At 39.5% G+C, this 14,840-nt stretch overlaps 1 protein-coding gene across 1 annotated transcript; it reads left to right on the forward strand.

Moving 5' to 3' along the window:
- Positions 1-9,414: 9,414 nt before the first annotated feature.
- LOC311623348 (olfactory receptor 7E178-like) lies at positions 9,415-10,383 on the forward strand (the record flags this gene model as incomplete). The annotated part of the gene is made up of 1 exon (XM_084885350.1): positions 9,415-10,383. The coding sequence occupies one exon, from the start codon at positions 9,415-9,417 to the stop codon at positions 10,381-10,383; it is 969 nt and encodes a 322-aa protein (XP_084741476.1).
- Positions 10,384-14,840: the final 4,457 nt, after the last annotated feature.

Raw genomic sequence — 14,840 nt, forward strand, 5'->3', positions numbered from 1 at the left:
GTCACAGAGATGTAACGTGTTAGAGCAAATTCTGTTCTAGAAAGTCTGACTAACATCCTATTTCTAAATCACAGGTCTAAACTGTACATTGGAACAGTTATATCTAAAAAATAATTATAATGAAAGAATAGATTAACAATGATAATAATAGCTATAACACAGAAGGATCTTACTGTGATTAAAGGCATTTTATTACCTCATAACAATTGTAACAGCAGAAACCACACGTTAGAATCACAATAAGGCACATAGAGAGTTAGTTAGCTATGACATCAATATAAAGCATCAAGTCACAGAACTAAGATTGTTTGAGCTGAAAACACATGTTTTAATCACCATTATGAAATGCAAGTAGTATGGAGATTGTTAAAGTAAGCACCTTAAACATCTTTAGTTAATTTGAAAGGCTGGTATGAAAGAAGAAATTGGTTTATGTCCATAGATTTCAATAAGTGAATTAGAACCAGTGAGTTAAAGATAAAAAGAGAAAGACTTCAGTTAAATTAAAGAAAGTCTGCATGTTTACATCATTTAAAATAAAATTGGGTAACCACTTAAACGAGTGAATGACTAGCATTGGAATGATTACTAGATCATGAACAATGGCCACACAAAGAGGGACTCAAAAGGTGATGACCAGCTGAGATGTCATTTGGCGGCTTACTGGAGGTTGCTTTTTCCTCCTTTAGAACACACACCAGAGGCATGGAAGCTGAAAACCACACAGAAGCATCACAATTTCTCCTCCTGAGTCTCTCAGATGATCCTGAACTGTAGCCCATCCTCTGTGGAGAGTTCATGTGTATGTACCTGTTCACTGTGCTTGGAAATGCTTCATATTCTTCATCAGCTCTGACTCCCACCTGCACACAGCCATGTAGTACTGCCTCTCCAACCTTTCCTTAGTTGACATTTACTTCACCTTCACCATATCCCAAAGATGTTGCTGAATATCCAGGCACAAAACAAAAACATTTCCTACATTGGGTGCCTCATTCATGCATATTTTACTATGATGTTTTCTGGAATGGACCACTGCATCCTGAATGTGATAGCCTATGGCCGGTATGTGGCCATCTGCCACCCCCTGTACTACACGGTCACCATGAACCCACGCTTCTGTGGCACTCTGGTTCTGATGTCTTGGTTTATCATTGTCTCAGTCTCCTAGTTTTATATTCTACTGAAGAGGTGGCTGACCTTCTGTGTTGGACTGAAATCCCACATTTAAAAAAATATATGTTTTATTGATTTTTTACAGAGAGAAAGGGAGAGAGATAGAGAGCTAGAAACATCGATGAGAGAGAAACATCGACCATCTGCCTCCTGCATACCCCCTATTGGGGATGTGCGGGCAACCAACCAATATATGATACATGCCCTTGACCGGAATCGAACCTGGGACCTTCCAGTCTGCAGACCTACGCTCTACCACTGAGCCAAACTGGCTTCGGCTGAAATCCCACATTTCTTCTGTGAACTGACTTAGATCTTCAAGGTGGCCTGCTCTGACACCCTCACCAATAACATCGTCTTGTATGTGTCTGCTGGCCTCCTGGGCGTGCTTCCTCTCATAGGAAATCTGTTTTCTTACTCTACGATTGTTGCCACTTTAATGAGAATGTCCTCTGCAGGAGGGAAAATATAAAGCATTTTCCACGTGTGGGTCTCACCTCTCCGTGGTCTCCTTGTTCTATGGGACAGGCCTGGGGGTCCACCTCAGTTCTTCTCTGACCCATTCTTCCCTACAAAACTCAGTTGCCTCAGTAATGTACACTGTGGTCACCCCCATGCTGAACCCCTTCATCTACAGCCTGAGGAACAAGGATGTGAAGGGGGCCCTGAGAAGGCTCCTCAACCTAGCAGCACCTTGTCTGTGATGGATCTCTGGCCTCAGAACTAAGGGCACATTGAGGGCCCCAAAGATAAATGTTGCAAATGTAAAATCTGGTTCTTTTTTACTCCTCCAAGACAGGCTTGATTCCTTCTATTTCCAAACATGTATGATTTTGCTTTTGTTTGTTTTTGTATTAGTTTTTCTCAGAAATTCCTCTTTTACTTTTCTTCTTTATATGCAGTCTACAGTATTCCATGTTTGGTTAGCATTCCTGCAGCTATTCTTAAGATTTCTCACTTTTAAACTTAAAGCACTTATCTTATAAGTGCTGATTTAATTTCCAAAAAAGTAGTCCTTATATGTTGCTGATCTTCACCTATATTGTGTTGTATCCTTTTTTTCCAGATAAAATTATATGAAAATTTAATTTTCATATAATCAGAACATCATGATAATGCTCTCAGGACTCTTCTTGTTTCTTCACATGAATGAGTTAATTTCATCTTAAAAACATTTTTTGAGAGATTTTTCTCTCATTCACTTTACTTTTTAAAATAAGAGATGGAATTGAAGTTGAACTACAACCTGGAAAGCTGACCTTACTATCCTACCTTTCACAGGAACTGTGATGTGATTTTCAAGTTTAGAGTAGGAATCTAGATTTGAAAGATGGTTTCATCAGATGCCCTATAGGAATTTTCCACCTGGAAAACTGAGAATTGCCATTTTTTATTATCCTTCTTTCCATCCATTTTCTTTCATTTCCTTTTTTATTTGACCTATATTTCTCATTCTTGCAATTTTGTAAAAGGCCTCTAAGATCTCAAACTGTGTAACAATGAGTACAATATAATAAGATTTCTTTTTTCTGAAATTATTTAGTTATTTTCTGGAACTCTGTAGGGATGCCTCAGGAGGAATAGTTACACATTTTTGGAACATGTTTAGAACTTAATTTTTTTGAGGGGAAGAATTTGGCAGAATTGATTTTGCAAGGAAGCATGGAGGAGTACATGCTGGTAACATTCCTCCAATGTTACATGACATCCTCTCACCTTTCCATTGTATAACTGCCAACATCCAGTTCTAGCAAGAACCTACTTTGCCCAATGTGTGGGAGCAGAAGTGACAGGGAATTATGTCCCATCAGAGACAGCTCTTGATGGAAAAGTGTGGGGTATGAAATGTCTTTTATCCTTTATCTGAATAATGCTGAGGTTTTTGTTTTGTATCATTTACCGGAATTTCCCCTGGAGATGAAATCTCTGTTTATTCACAGTGGTAGGTGCCATAATGCAAGCTTCATTGGATATATTTTCTTTTGTGTATCAGTTCCTCTCTCTCCCATCCATGTCCTTGGCTCCTTCCAATAAAGTGTTTGAACATAAATCCTTGTCTCAGCACCTGCTTTTGCATAAACAAAAGTCAACACATGGGCTAATAATGTGAACAATTAAGATAATAAAATGAAATTCATTATGGACTTTGGAGAAAAAATAGAAACGAACTATTGGGGACATAGTCAAGACTGTACAATTATTAAAAAACAATTTTTTAAATAGAGGAAAGACTTATCTGATCTTGTTTTTATTGAGTTTAATTCAATATGTTTTTATTGTGTAGTCTAGAAACTGAAGAAGAAACTAGAGAGATACAAATGATTGTACTGTGGAGTGATGAGCATAAGATTGTTGGTGTGTAGCAGATCCTGTTCAAACAAAAGTTTTGAACTCACATTGAGTAATTTCAGAAAAAAAACTCTTTAAAATTTATGTTTTAATATTTTATTGAGATACTAGAGGCCCAATGCACAAAATTTGTGCATGCGTAGGTCCGTTGGCCTGGCTTGCGCTCAGGGCCTTTCGGCTGCCAGCCAGGGCCTTTCTTTCCCGGATGCCAACTGCCTACCAAGGCCTTCTTTCATTCCACATTGCCCCCTGTGGTCAGCACATGTCATAGAGAGTGATCGAACTCCCAGTCTCCCGGTCAAACTCCCGAGGGTACACTTTGCATTTTAGCCTTTTATATATATAGATAGTTCACACTATTTCATAAAATCCACCTATTGATGTGGTAAGTTCAATTATCTTAGTAAATTTCTAGTGTTAGGTATTCATTAACAAAATCCAGTTTTATAATATTTTTATCACCTTAAAAATATTTTTTTGCTCACTGATAGTTAATTACCACTTCCACTTTAGCATAGGAAACTGCTGATCACTTTCAGTCTTTATACATTTGTGTTTTCTTCATATCTCATATAAATTGAATCATAAAATAGGTGGCCTTTGTATCTTCCTTCTTCCATTTGGTGTATGTTTTACAGGGTTATTCATGTGGAAGAAAGTGTCAATATTTTATTCCTTTTTATTGCAGAATAGGCTTCTATTGAATGTTTATACCACAGTTTGCTTATCCATTTACAGCTGATACCCACAGCATTTACAGTGAGCGATTTCCAGTTTGGAACTGTTAATAATGCTGATGTGAACATTTGTGCACATTTCAACAAACAATGAGTGTTGGCAAGGATGTGTAGAAAAGGGAATGCAGGTTGGTACGGGCACTGTGGGAAACAGTATGGAGTTACCACAAAAAATATAGAATGGGAGGGTCTGATGGCCCAGTGATTCCACTTCTGGAAGTGTACCTGAAGAAACCCAAAACACTAATTTGAAAGAACCTTATGTTCATTGTGATATATATATTTTTTTACAATAGCCAAGGCTTGGAAGCAGCCCAAGTGCCCATTAACATATGAGTGGATAAAAAAGCTGTGGTACACTTATACAGTGGAATATTACTCTGTTATATTAAGAAAGAAAAGGTAATCTTACCTCTTGGCTATTTATTCTTTCAGATATATATATATTTGTTTCTAGTGAGTATTATGCTAAGTGAAAAACAAGTACCATATAAGTCAGAGAAAGACAAGTAATCATATAATTTCACTTTTTAAGTGGAATCTAATGAGCAAAATAAACTAACAAACACATTAAGAACAAATCATAGATACAGAGAACAGACTGATAATTGTTAAAGAATAAGGGGGCCATTGGTGAGTGTTTCTTATTTTGAAACATAAATCTTAAATGACAAACTATTGTAGAAATCAAATATTATCTTTGGTATAGAAAACATAGTTATCCTTACATAGAATGATCAATTCAATGAATGTGTACACGTACAAATACACATCGCTTTCGTTAATTGAAAAAAAAATTGAGTTCATAAAATCTCTGTAATTTGGAAGTTGGAAATGAGAAGTGCGGAGGAGCTTTCTCCTTAGAAGAGGAAGGGCCCAAACCCGTAAAAACTACATTCTCTTTTCCTCTATTATTAACATCAGCAAGTCCTCAGAGATTGGGATAACCCAGACCCATTGACTAATTATGAGCTCTGTGTATTGAGCTCCCAGGGCCATGCAGCAATAGATAATCAGCTGTGCCTCCAGCCCTTCAGCTTCCTGTCTCAGTCCAGAGGGCTTCACATCTGAGTATTCTCCTCTCGCCTCCACTGCATCAAGAGCCCAAGACTAACTCTGACATCCTGCCAGTCTTGATGGAACCTGAACTTTTATTGCTTGCCAGCGAGTACAGGGGCAGTGGATTCCCACTCCTTGGTCAGACTCCAGCAGAGACAGACCTGTCCAGTGAGTACGGTGGAGGTGAGGGATTTGAGAAGGGACTTGGGAAACTTATTTTTTTCATTATTAGGACAAACAGGAGAGTTGGGACAAACAGCTGGGAGGGCACCCATATAGAAAGGTTCAGGTATTTTGACCTTAGAGGTAGAACATTAATACCTGGAGGGAAACAACTGAGTCTCATTCATTTTTGACCCCCCAGATCCTAGCAGAGAAGAACAATGTCTGCTAAATATTGAATAGACTCTTCCTTGGATCTAGAAATAGGTGGGTGATAAGGCTCCACATGCCCAGTGCTTTCTTTTCAGTAATTTCCCCCCTTGCAGCAATGCCTCCGGGGGCCTAGCAGAAGATAAAAGTGTTCATATGCATCTCTGTCAGGGATTGTCTAAGAAAGCTCTCATTTTCCATTTAATAGAATCAACAGCATTTAAATGTAAATAAAAATGGTGGAGATTTTCATAAAAGTTTAAAAAAAAAAAAGAGAGAGAGAGAGAGAGGAAAAGAGAAAGGAAAGTAAATCTTATTTTGTGGACTGAGACACATTTCAGGATTTCCACTCATTCCATGAGTGAATTACCTGGGACATAGGCTTCTACCTCTCTCTGCTGTATCTATAATAATAAAAGCATATATGGAAATCGACCGAACGACTGAACAGCAGAATGACAGTCTGGACAACCTTCTGGACGACCACGATATAACATGCACAGGTGCCAGACCAGACAAGATAGGTGCAATGGGATTGATGGGGGGCCTGCCATTGTCCCATAATGGCCCCGTAGACGGAGACCCACATCACCAGCCAGTGGGGTGAACAATCAGGGGGCTCCACCATCACCCCAAAGAGGCAGGCCCAGGCCATCATCTGCAGGCTGATCGATGGGGAGGTGGCTCTGTAATTGATCGCCTAACGGAGGGAGGCCCATGCTACTGGCCAGGGTGTGATCAATTGTGTGTGTGTGGGGGGGTGCTCTGTGGGGCAATCATCAGGGGGCTCTGTGGAACTGGGGAACTGGGGGTGTGTGGTGGTGGATGTGGGCAGTGCCAGGCTAAGGTGGGTGCAAAAGGGGTGTGTGGCCAGGAAGCAGCAGGGTTGGGAGGCATCCCGGGCTGTGAAGGCCTACCCTTTATGAATTTCATGCGTTGGGCCTTTAGTAATAGAATAAAATGTCGTCCTTCCGCCTTTCTTGGATTGTTTTTCATCAACAAACCCACAATTCCAATCTGATTTAAATATTGTCAATGACAGTTTATTAAGGGCAAACTATTTGGTGCCACACATTTGCCAGAGATGGGTGTTATTCTTCCATTTCTATGTAAGAGATATCAGCAGAGAGTTGGAAGGATTTACATACACTTCCCATTTAGTGGGAGACAGCTGTGGGACTCAGACCCAGGCCTCCTGATTCCAGCCCAGGGCTCTGTCCCCTCCACTGCAGCACAACGATTGTGTCTTTCCAACAAGGGCACCACCACCAATTCCTTCTCTTGGGGTTTGGCTAGTTCATCTGTGGTTTGCAGGGACCTATATGCATGAATGTTGCGGATCGTATGGTTTTCTATAGATAATAAGGCATGTTTCAGCACTTTTTGCAAACCTGAGATGTGAAAACATCATTCCCTATACATCATGGGCGTTTTCATGGCTCTATCATGAAAAGACTATTGCTAGTCAGACTTTGGGGAACTTCCTAATTTTATAACTTGGCAATCAGAGCATGGAGTTGATTTTGTGTAATTATTATATTGGGAAAACAAGTGTAGGTAATTAATAGTAATGTTACCCATATGCCAATTTTTTCAACATAAGCAATTATCTTTTATGCATATGTGTTTAGAAAATTCTCACTTTGTGATATGGAGAAGATGCTTTAGAACTTTCTTAGTGCTGTCATAATAAAAAATTGAAAATAAAATGAAGTTTATTCCTCAGGTAACACTAAGCATCACTTAAAGTGTTGAAATTGAAGTACGTATTTCACAGAGAGACTTGAAAGCAATGATGTGGTAAATGAGAACTTAGGCAATAGTATACGTAGAATGAGAATATTTAGGTAAGTTTTTAAGAAATCTGCTCATGAATACATAACTAAATACTAATATTATGAAAATATTGAAAGGAAAATGCATCCACCAAATGACAGTGTTTGCCTTTGGACAACTAAGTGCAGAGGAAGATCATGCAGGGATAGCAAAATACCCTCAAGTTTTATCAATTATAAATGAGTTCTTCAGCACGTATTATTAAATAATCATATTTTAATATGGGTAGTGAGTAATATGGTATTGATAGCAATTGATAACATTAATACATCACTTATTAATAGCCTGGCAATGGTTCCCTGCATTGGCTATATGTTAGTAGGCCCAAAGGACTTATGCAAATTTTAAAGGATGCTTTTTAAAAGATAATTATAAGAATCAATTAGTATTGTTAACCAATGTTTAAGTATTTTTATATTTATAATTTAATTTTACTTATTTCAGCAATCATATAAGATCAGTTTAATCAATATAACCATTTTATAGATGAGCACACTACCTCGATGTTTGTCATAGTAGTCTTTGTTCTTTTTTCACTTTTGATTTTTCCCAAATTACATAATTTTTAGGAAGAAATAGTTTATTATGATATGGTTTATGTAAAGTTAGGTAGTATCACAAAATAAAAATAATCAGATATATCCATAGGAATCTAGCATGTCACGCAAAGGAGTAACTATTTTTGACAAAGTAATTCTTCAGTAATTGCCTCATATTTTGACCCATCAAGAGAAATATTCAGGAGACTGATTTAGGAGAAATGCAATCGCTCTTTAAGGAAGAACTGACCTGGAAAGCTCTTAAACTGGCATAAGAAGGACAACTTAAGGTTTGAGGTCTTATTTGGTCCTCAATTTCTCAACAGTTCATTGAAAGGTTGGTTTTGATGAGATATTAAATCTTCAGAAATGTTTGTGATTAGAGATAAATTTGAGAAGTATTACCAATCCACTACTAACCAAAACACTAAGTACAAACTCAAGCTCAGATGTTTCTCTGAGATTGTGTATCACTTAATTGGAAATAACCTTTCAAAAATAAAAGTAACTATGGAGTTTTCATTAATTATTATTTAATCATTGGTTATTATAAATTAATACCATCTTCAGGATCAGTGGTGCTTTATGATTTTGTGTATTTAACAAAAATATACTTTTCAAATTATGAAGTCTACCAAGGTAAACTATTTATAATTTTAATTATATTTGAGAGGCTTTGACCAGACAATCCACACATTTGAGTGAGCATGTATCTTCATGGAAGATTGATATCATAAAACCAAATAAACGTGTAAACCCTTCAAAATAATTGCCATTAAATCTGATTATGAACATTTTATTTTAAGTTTATGTACAGTTAATGTGGTTTTAATTCTTCTTGATTATATTCCAAATTAAAAAATTTCTTACACTGCATTTGAGTGAGGGAAAGTACTTTCAATTGTTTTTGAGTATCTTTTAATTGGAATGATTTGTTTCTTAGAAAAAAATATTTCCCATCCCATATTTTCCTTCAAAAGTAGAAGGGTGATAGTTTATATGTTCATGGATTTGTTATTTCAAAATGTCATTTTTCTCTAATATTCTGTGACCCAGTGACTTTTAAGTGGGTGTATATAGTAACTGGCAAATAGGTCAGACATCAATAAGGAAAAAGTTCTAAAAAGAATTAATGACTGAGACATGTTGCTGAAGGTAATGGGGCAATTGTATGTGATCCTCAAGCGTAAATAATTAATGTGTGAATTGCTTGAATCCAATATATGGATGCCTCTACACTTGTTTCATTTATTTAACTCTCTCTCTCTCTCTCTCTTTCTCTCTCTCTCTTTCTCTCTCTCTCTTTCTCTATCTCTCTTTCTCTCTTTCTCTCTCTTTTTTAAAAAATGTGTCCTATCTGCATAGAATCACAGAATAGAACTCATGGCACAGAATTCCTCCTCCTGGGACTCTCAGATATTCCAGAACTGCAGCCTCTTCTGTTTGGGCTATTCCTGTCCATGTACCTGGTGACCATGCTTGGGAACCTACTCATTATCCTGGCTGTCATCTCTGACTCCCACCTCCACACACCTATGTACTTCTTCCTTTCCAATTTGTCCTTGACTGACATCAGTTTCAGCACCACTACAGTTCCCAAGATGCTGCTGAACCTCCAGACACACAGCAAATCCATCACCTATGCAGGCTGCCTAACTCAAGTTACCCTTTTTCCTCTTTTTACATGTATGGACAGTCTACTCCTGGCTGTGATGGCCTATGACCGGTTGGTGGCCATTTGTCAGCCTCTACACTACCTGGTCATCATGAGCCCTCGCCTCTGTGGCTTGTTGGTCCTGCTGTCATTTTTCTTCAGCCTTTTGGTCTCCCAGCTGCATTACTTGATGGTGTCACAACTTAGCTTCTGTGCAGATGTGGAAATCCCTCATTTCTTATGTGAACCTTCTCAACTCTTTAACCTTGCCTGTTCTGACACCTCCACCAATGACATATTGATCTACTTTATTGGCGCCATCTTTGGTGGTGTCCCACTCTCAGGGATCCTTTTCTCTTACTATAGAATTGTGTCCTCCATTCTGAGAATGCCATCATCAGGTTCAAAATATAAAGCCTTCTCTACCTGCGGCTCTCACTTGTCAATTGTTTGCTTATTTTATGGGACAGGCCTTGGTGTGTACCTCAGTTCAGCTATCTCATCTTCCCCAAGGAAGGATGCGGTGGCCTCAGTGATGTACACTGTGGTCACTCCCATGCTGAACCCCTTCATCTACAGTCTGAGGAACAGAGACATCAAGAATGCCCTATGGAGGATGATCAGAATATCTCTATACCTGTGCTATCATTTTTGTTCTTAGGCTGGAGAAGGCAGTAAAATCAAACATTTGCAACCAGAAATTCTGAATCAGCCGTCACACAGTAAAGATGTGTCTATATGAGTCTTTGCTTTCTGTTTACAAACTTTTCCCTCTTATCACAGCTGTAATAAAATTGGGAGATTATTTTGGACTCCTACTTAAGTTGTACCCGCCCCCCCCCCCCCCCAGTATTATGTATAGTACATAGGTATAGCCTTCTCACTTTCCTTATGCATTACGCAGGACTCTCAGTCATAAAGAGTCTTGCTTCTATCAGTATAAATAGAATAAGTAGACAGATATGAGGTCATATTGGTGGTGGTGGTGGTGGTGGTGGTGGTGTGTGTGTGTGTGTGTGTGTTGTGGGGGGGGGGTTGAGCAAAAAGAGAGAGAACTCATTGACATGGACAACAGTGTGTAAATTATGTGGTGGAGGAGTGTGGATGGAGATGATAGAGTGCATTTGGGGATAAGTCCTGATGGAAAAAATAAAAGAAATGAAAAAGAAAACATCATAGCTCTCTTTTTCTTGTTATTTATTTTTTCTATACTTTCCTCATGATTCTTCTCTCTTCCCATATTTTTTTCTTTCATGATCTTGGTCAGATCCTTGAGAAAAATAGGATCACTATTTAATTTCTTGTCCAAACCAAGATATTTTAAAATTAAAATGGGACAGCATCAGTAGTGAGTTTGAATAAATAGTTATCAACTGGGACTTTCCTAGCAAAACTGAATATATGATTCCAATATTCCTTTTTTCCCTATTCCATCTAACATCTTCTCAATCAATTATATAGCCAAACATGAAAGGACAAATGCTATATAATTCCACTTATGTGAGACACCTAAAGTAGTCAGATTCATCCAAAAAATAAAGAGGAAATATGCTAATTGACCCTCATGCCATCACAAAATTGGATGAATATGCCAATTGACTGTCATGTCCTCAAAGATGGCAGCACCCACAGCCACAAGATTGTGGTGCCCAGTTCCCTCAGCCCCACAGCCACCCAGCACCAGCCCAAGGTGCAGGCAAGCCTTGGATGGTGTCTGCCCAGCTACCCAGGGATGCCAGAGGCTCAGGTAACCAAGGCCAGCTGAAGCTTGTGCTGTGGAAGTGGCAGCATTAGAGGTGTGATGGAGGCATTGCCTTCCCCTGATTGCCGGGTCACCTCCCGCCCCTGAGGGCTCCATGATTGTGAGAGGGGACAGACCAGGCTGAGGGACCCCCACTCCAGTGCATGAATTTTCATGCACCGGTCCTCTAGTAGAGACATAAAGTAGAATAGTGGTTGCCAGAGGTTAGGGGATGAAGGAATAGGGAGTTAGTGTTTAATTGGAAAACAAAGAGTTTCATTTTTGAAAGATTAAAAGAGTTCTGGAGATGGATGGTGGTGATGGTTTCACAGCAATGTGAATATAGTTAATACCACTGAACTCACACTTAAAATAGCGAATTTTACATTAGATTATTTTCCACAATAAAGGAAAACATATCCTATAGGAATGAGGGACATGTTGCCCCAGATGTTGGGTATATCACTTCGCCCTCAGCATCAGCCCCCACAGGGATCTGCCTCAGCTGCAGAGACCCACCTTAACCAAGGTCATGTCTACTTCTGGGACAGCTCACTACTATGACATATGCCCCCTTGTCACCAATTCCAGAAAATACTACAAGATCATCCTAGATCCAGACCTTCCTGGTGATTTTAGGAGGCCTTTGATGGATTTCAACTTGGCTTGACTTCTTCCTCTAGCCCTCCTTGCTATAAAGAGTTTGCCAAACCACAAAGTCTGAGGGAAGAGACCATGTAAGACTGTCTTCACTTCAGACACCAGCCACAAGTTCAGGAGTCCCCAGGGCTTCCTTTACTTCAGACCAGTAGGCCCTAAATTCAGGGACTGCCTCACATTTAAAAATTTGCTAGAATGACTCACACTGAGGCAATTTCTTCAGGTTCAATAATTCACCTGATGAGTCACAGAACTTAGGATAGTGTTACACTTATGATTATAATCTTATTATAGCAAAAGAAAACAAATTCGGACTAGTGAAAAAAGATTGGGGAATATCTGAAAGGTCCCATATGTATAACTTGTCTTCTCCCCATGAATTTCTTATCCATTACCTCCTCCTGGCCACAATGTGACACAATACTAAGAGTCTGGCCAACCTGGTAGCACACCTGAGATTCAAAGTCCAGAGTTGTTATTGAGGGTTCATTATATAGGTTTCACTAATTGAATTATCGCCCATTTGGTTAAATTCATATTATAGCTCTCCTGCCCAGGGCTGACATCAGTGCACCTAAAGCTCTGTCAGAGCCAGCAAGAGCCCTGCTTAGCACTTTTGCTCTGTGTTGCTCTGAGTTCATTTATTCCTCTAAATTCTTCCTGATGATGCTAGGGCAGGTTTTTTCATGAATTCCGTCCACTGTATTAACTGTTGGGAACTTAGTCCAAGCCTTTATCCTCTGCTCAGTAGTTACAGGTGTAGGATCCAAGCCCCTCTACGTAGGACTGGACCTCCTTGGAAGCCAGGTCTTATACAAAGAAGCCATGTGAAGTTGTGGGTGTATAAGAATGAGTCTTTACTGCAGAAACTAGTGGCCACATAGCCACCAGACAAGACAGTCTATTAGAACAGTCCTATACAGGCAGGCAGTGTCCCAATGAGACAGGAAGCTGGACACAGGCTGGTTAACATGTACATCTTTCCCACAAAGCAGCATTATTCTCTGTACCCACAGCTATCATCTGAGCAGCCAAACGCTGGTCCCTAGACTCACCGCCTCACATCATAGCTGTTTCTAATCTCTATGCGTCAGCAGCTTCTCTAGTCTCTCTGGCTCAGTATCTTCTTTCGTCTCACCTGCCCAGCACACTGGCTGGTCTCTGTAGCCTCACATAGTAACCACCCCCAAGCTTCTCTCCCAGCACACTGGCTGTTTAAGGTGGTAGCTATGTCTGGGCTCTCTCTGAGCTCCTGGCCTTACATTATAGCAGTATCAGCTCTCAGCTCCATCTGAGCTCTTCTCTCTCCTGCACACATGGGAGCTACATTCTCTGTGCCATCACCTCTGCTTCTCACACTAGCTGGTCTATAATGCATATTACCACTTAGACAAAGAAGACTAGTTGTCAACAGTGGCATCAATCATTTGACTGTAGAAGGGCACAATGTGCCGTGAGATTGCTGTGGCCTTGCAGCTATGTATGGTATCTAAGCTTAGGCCTTGAACAGTCCGGTGTATTGACAGTGAGGCCTCTGTGCTTTAATTGGCCTTGACTATCAGGCACCCCTGGCATGGTTCCACAAGCTCCATCTCTCAATTTACATGGTTGGGCTTTTTGGCATGACCCCTTTTGGAGTCATCTCAGAGGTGTTATTCTGGTAATGGGGAAAGGCATGAAATAAGAATAGAGTCACAGTTGTCTAATAATTATTCACCACTACCTATAGAAAAGAAGTTTTCTTACAGACCCTGGGAAACTAGAGGATGAAACAAAGCTGTAGAAAGATAAGATGCTTCCATGGGTCCATTATTCATAAAAGAAATACATTTGAGAACAGACCGAGGACAGGACACTCTTTGATTTGGTGGCTGTGCCTGGACCCTTTGGGGAGTTTTTCTCAGGAACACTGACCATTCTCCAGTCCCAGGAATGGGCTGAGCTGTTTGTAACATCATAGAAGATTAGCCACCTTGTTATCGGACTTTGAGCACCTGAAGGCTCTATTCTTTCTTTTCCATGTTATACTTAGGACTCACAGCTGTACTTAGCTATCTTCTTCCTCCTGTGTATATTAATCAGCCTACAGGTGAGGGGGGTCAGAGCAGAATTTCCAGGGTGACCCGACTGCTCTCCCATACTGCTGGCATTATGGCATTAACTCTCATATGTGATTCAACTCTGTTTCTGTTTAATTTGGCTCAAGTAGTGACAGGCAGCCTTGGACCCACTGTGTTTGGTTTCAATTCCACAGAAATAAAACTTTCTATGATACCTTATCTTTCTAGGGGGGCCTCTGGAAATTCTTATTTCAATGGTACCCCTAGGAGTTACTTCCTCCAATAACAAAAGGGGCATGAAAAGAATCTGAATGATACGTTTTCTAAAGTAAATGTTTTTAAAAAAGAGATCTCAGGAGCCTAAATCAAGGAATAAATTCTTTTCAAGTTTAGCTGAGCTGAGGTAAATGTTAAATCAATTGATATGCAAAACTTCTACTGTTGTTTTAACTTTGTAATTCTTGTGTGTGTGTATGTGTGTGTGTGTGTGTGTGTATTTAAATATGGTTCCATTAATTAATCTCCATACCAAAGCAGAGTTTTAAAATTATGTTTACAAGTTTCTTGAGTTCTAAAATAAAATGGCAGCAATAGCTTTGAGAGGCAAGGTAAATAAATTATTGAACAACAAATCCACAATGGCAACTGGGGTCCAAG

This window comes from Pipistrellus hanaki (genome assembly GCF_964339955.1).
Source record: "Pipistrellus hanaki genome assembly, chromosome: 5".
Lineage (NCBI taxonomy): Eukaryota > Metazoa > Chordata > Mammalia > Chiroptera > Vespertilionidae > Pipistrellus > Pipistrellus hanaki.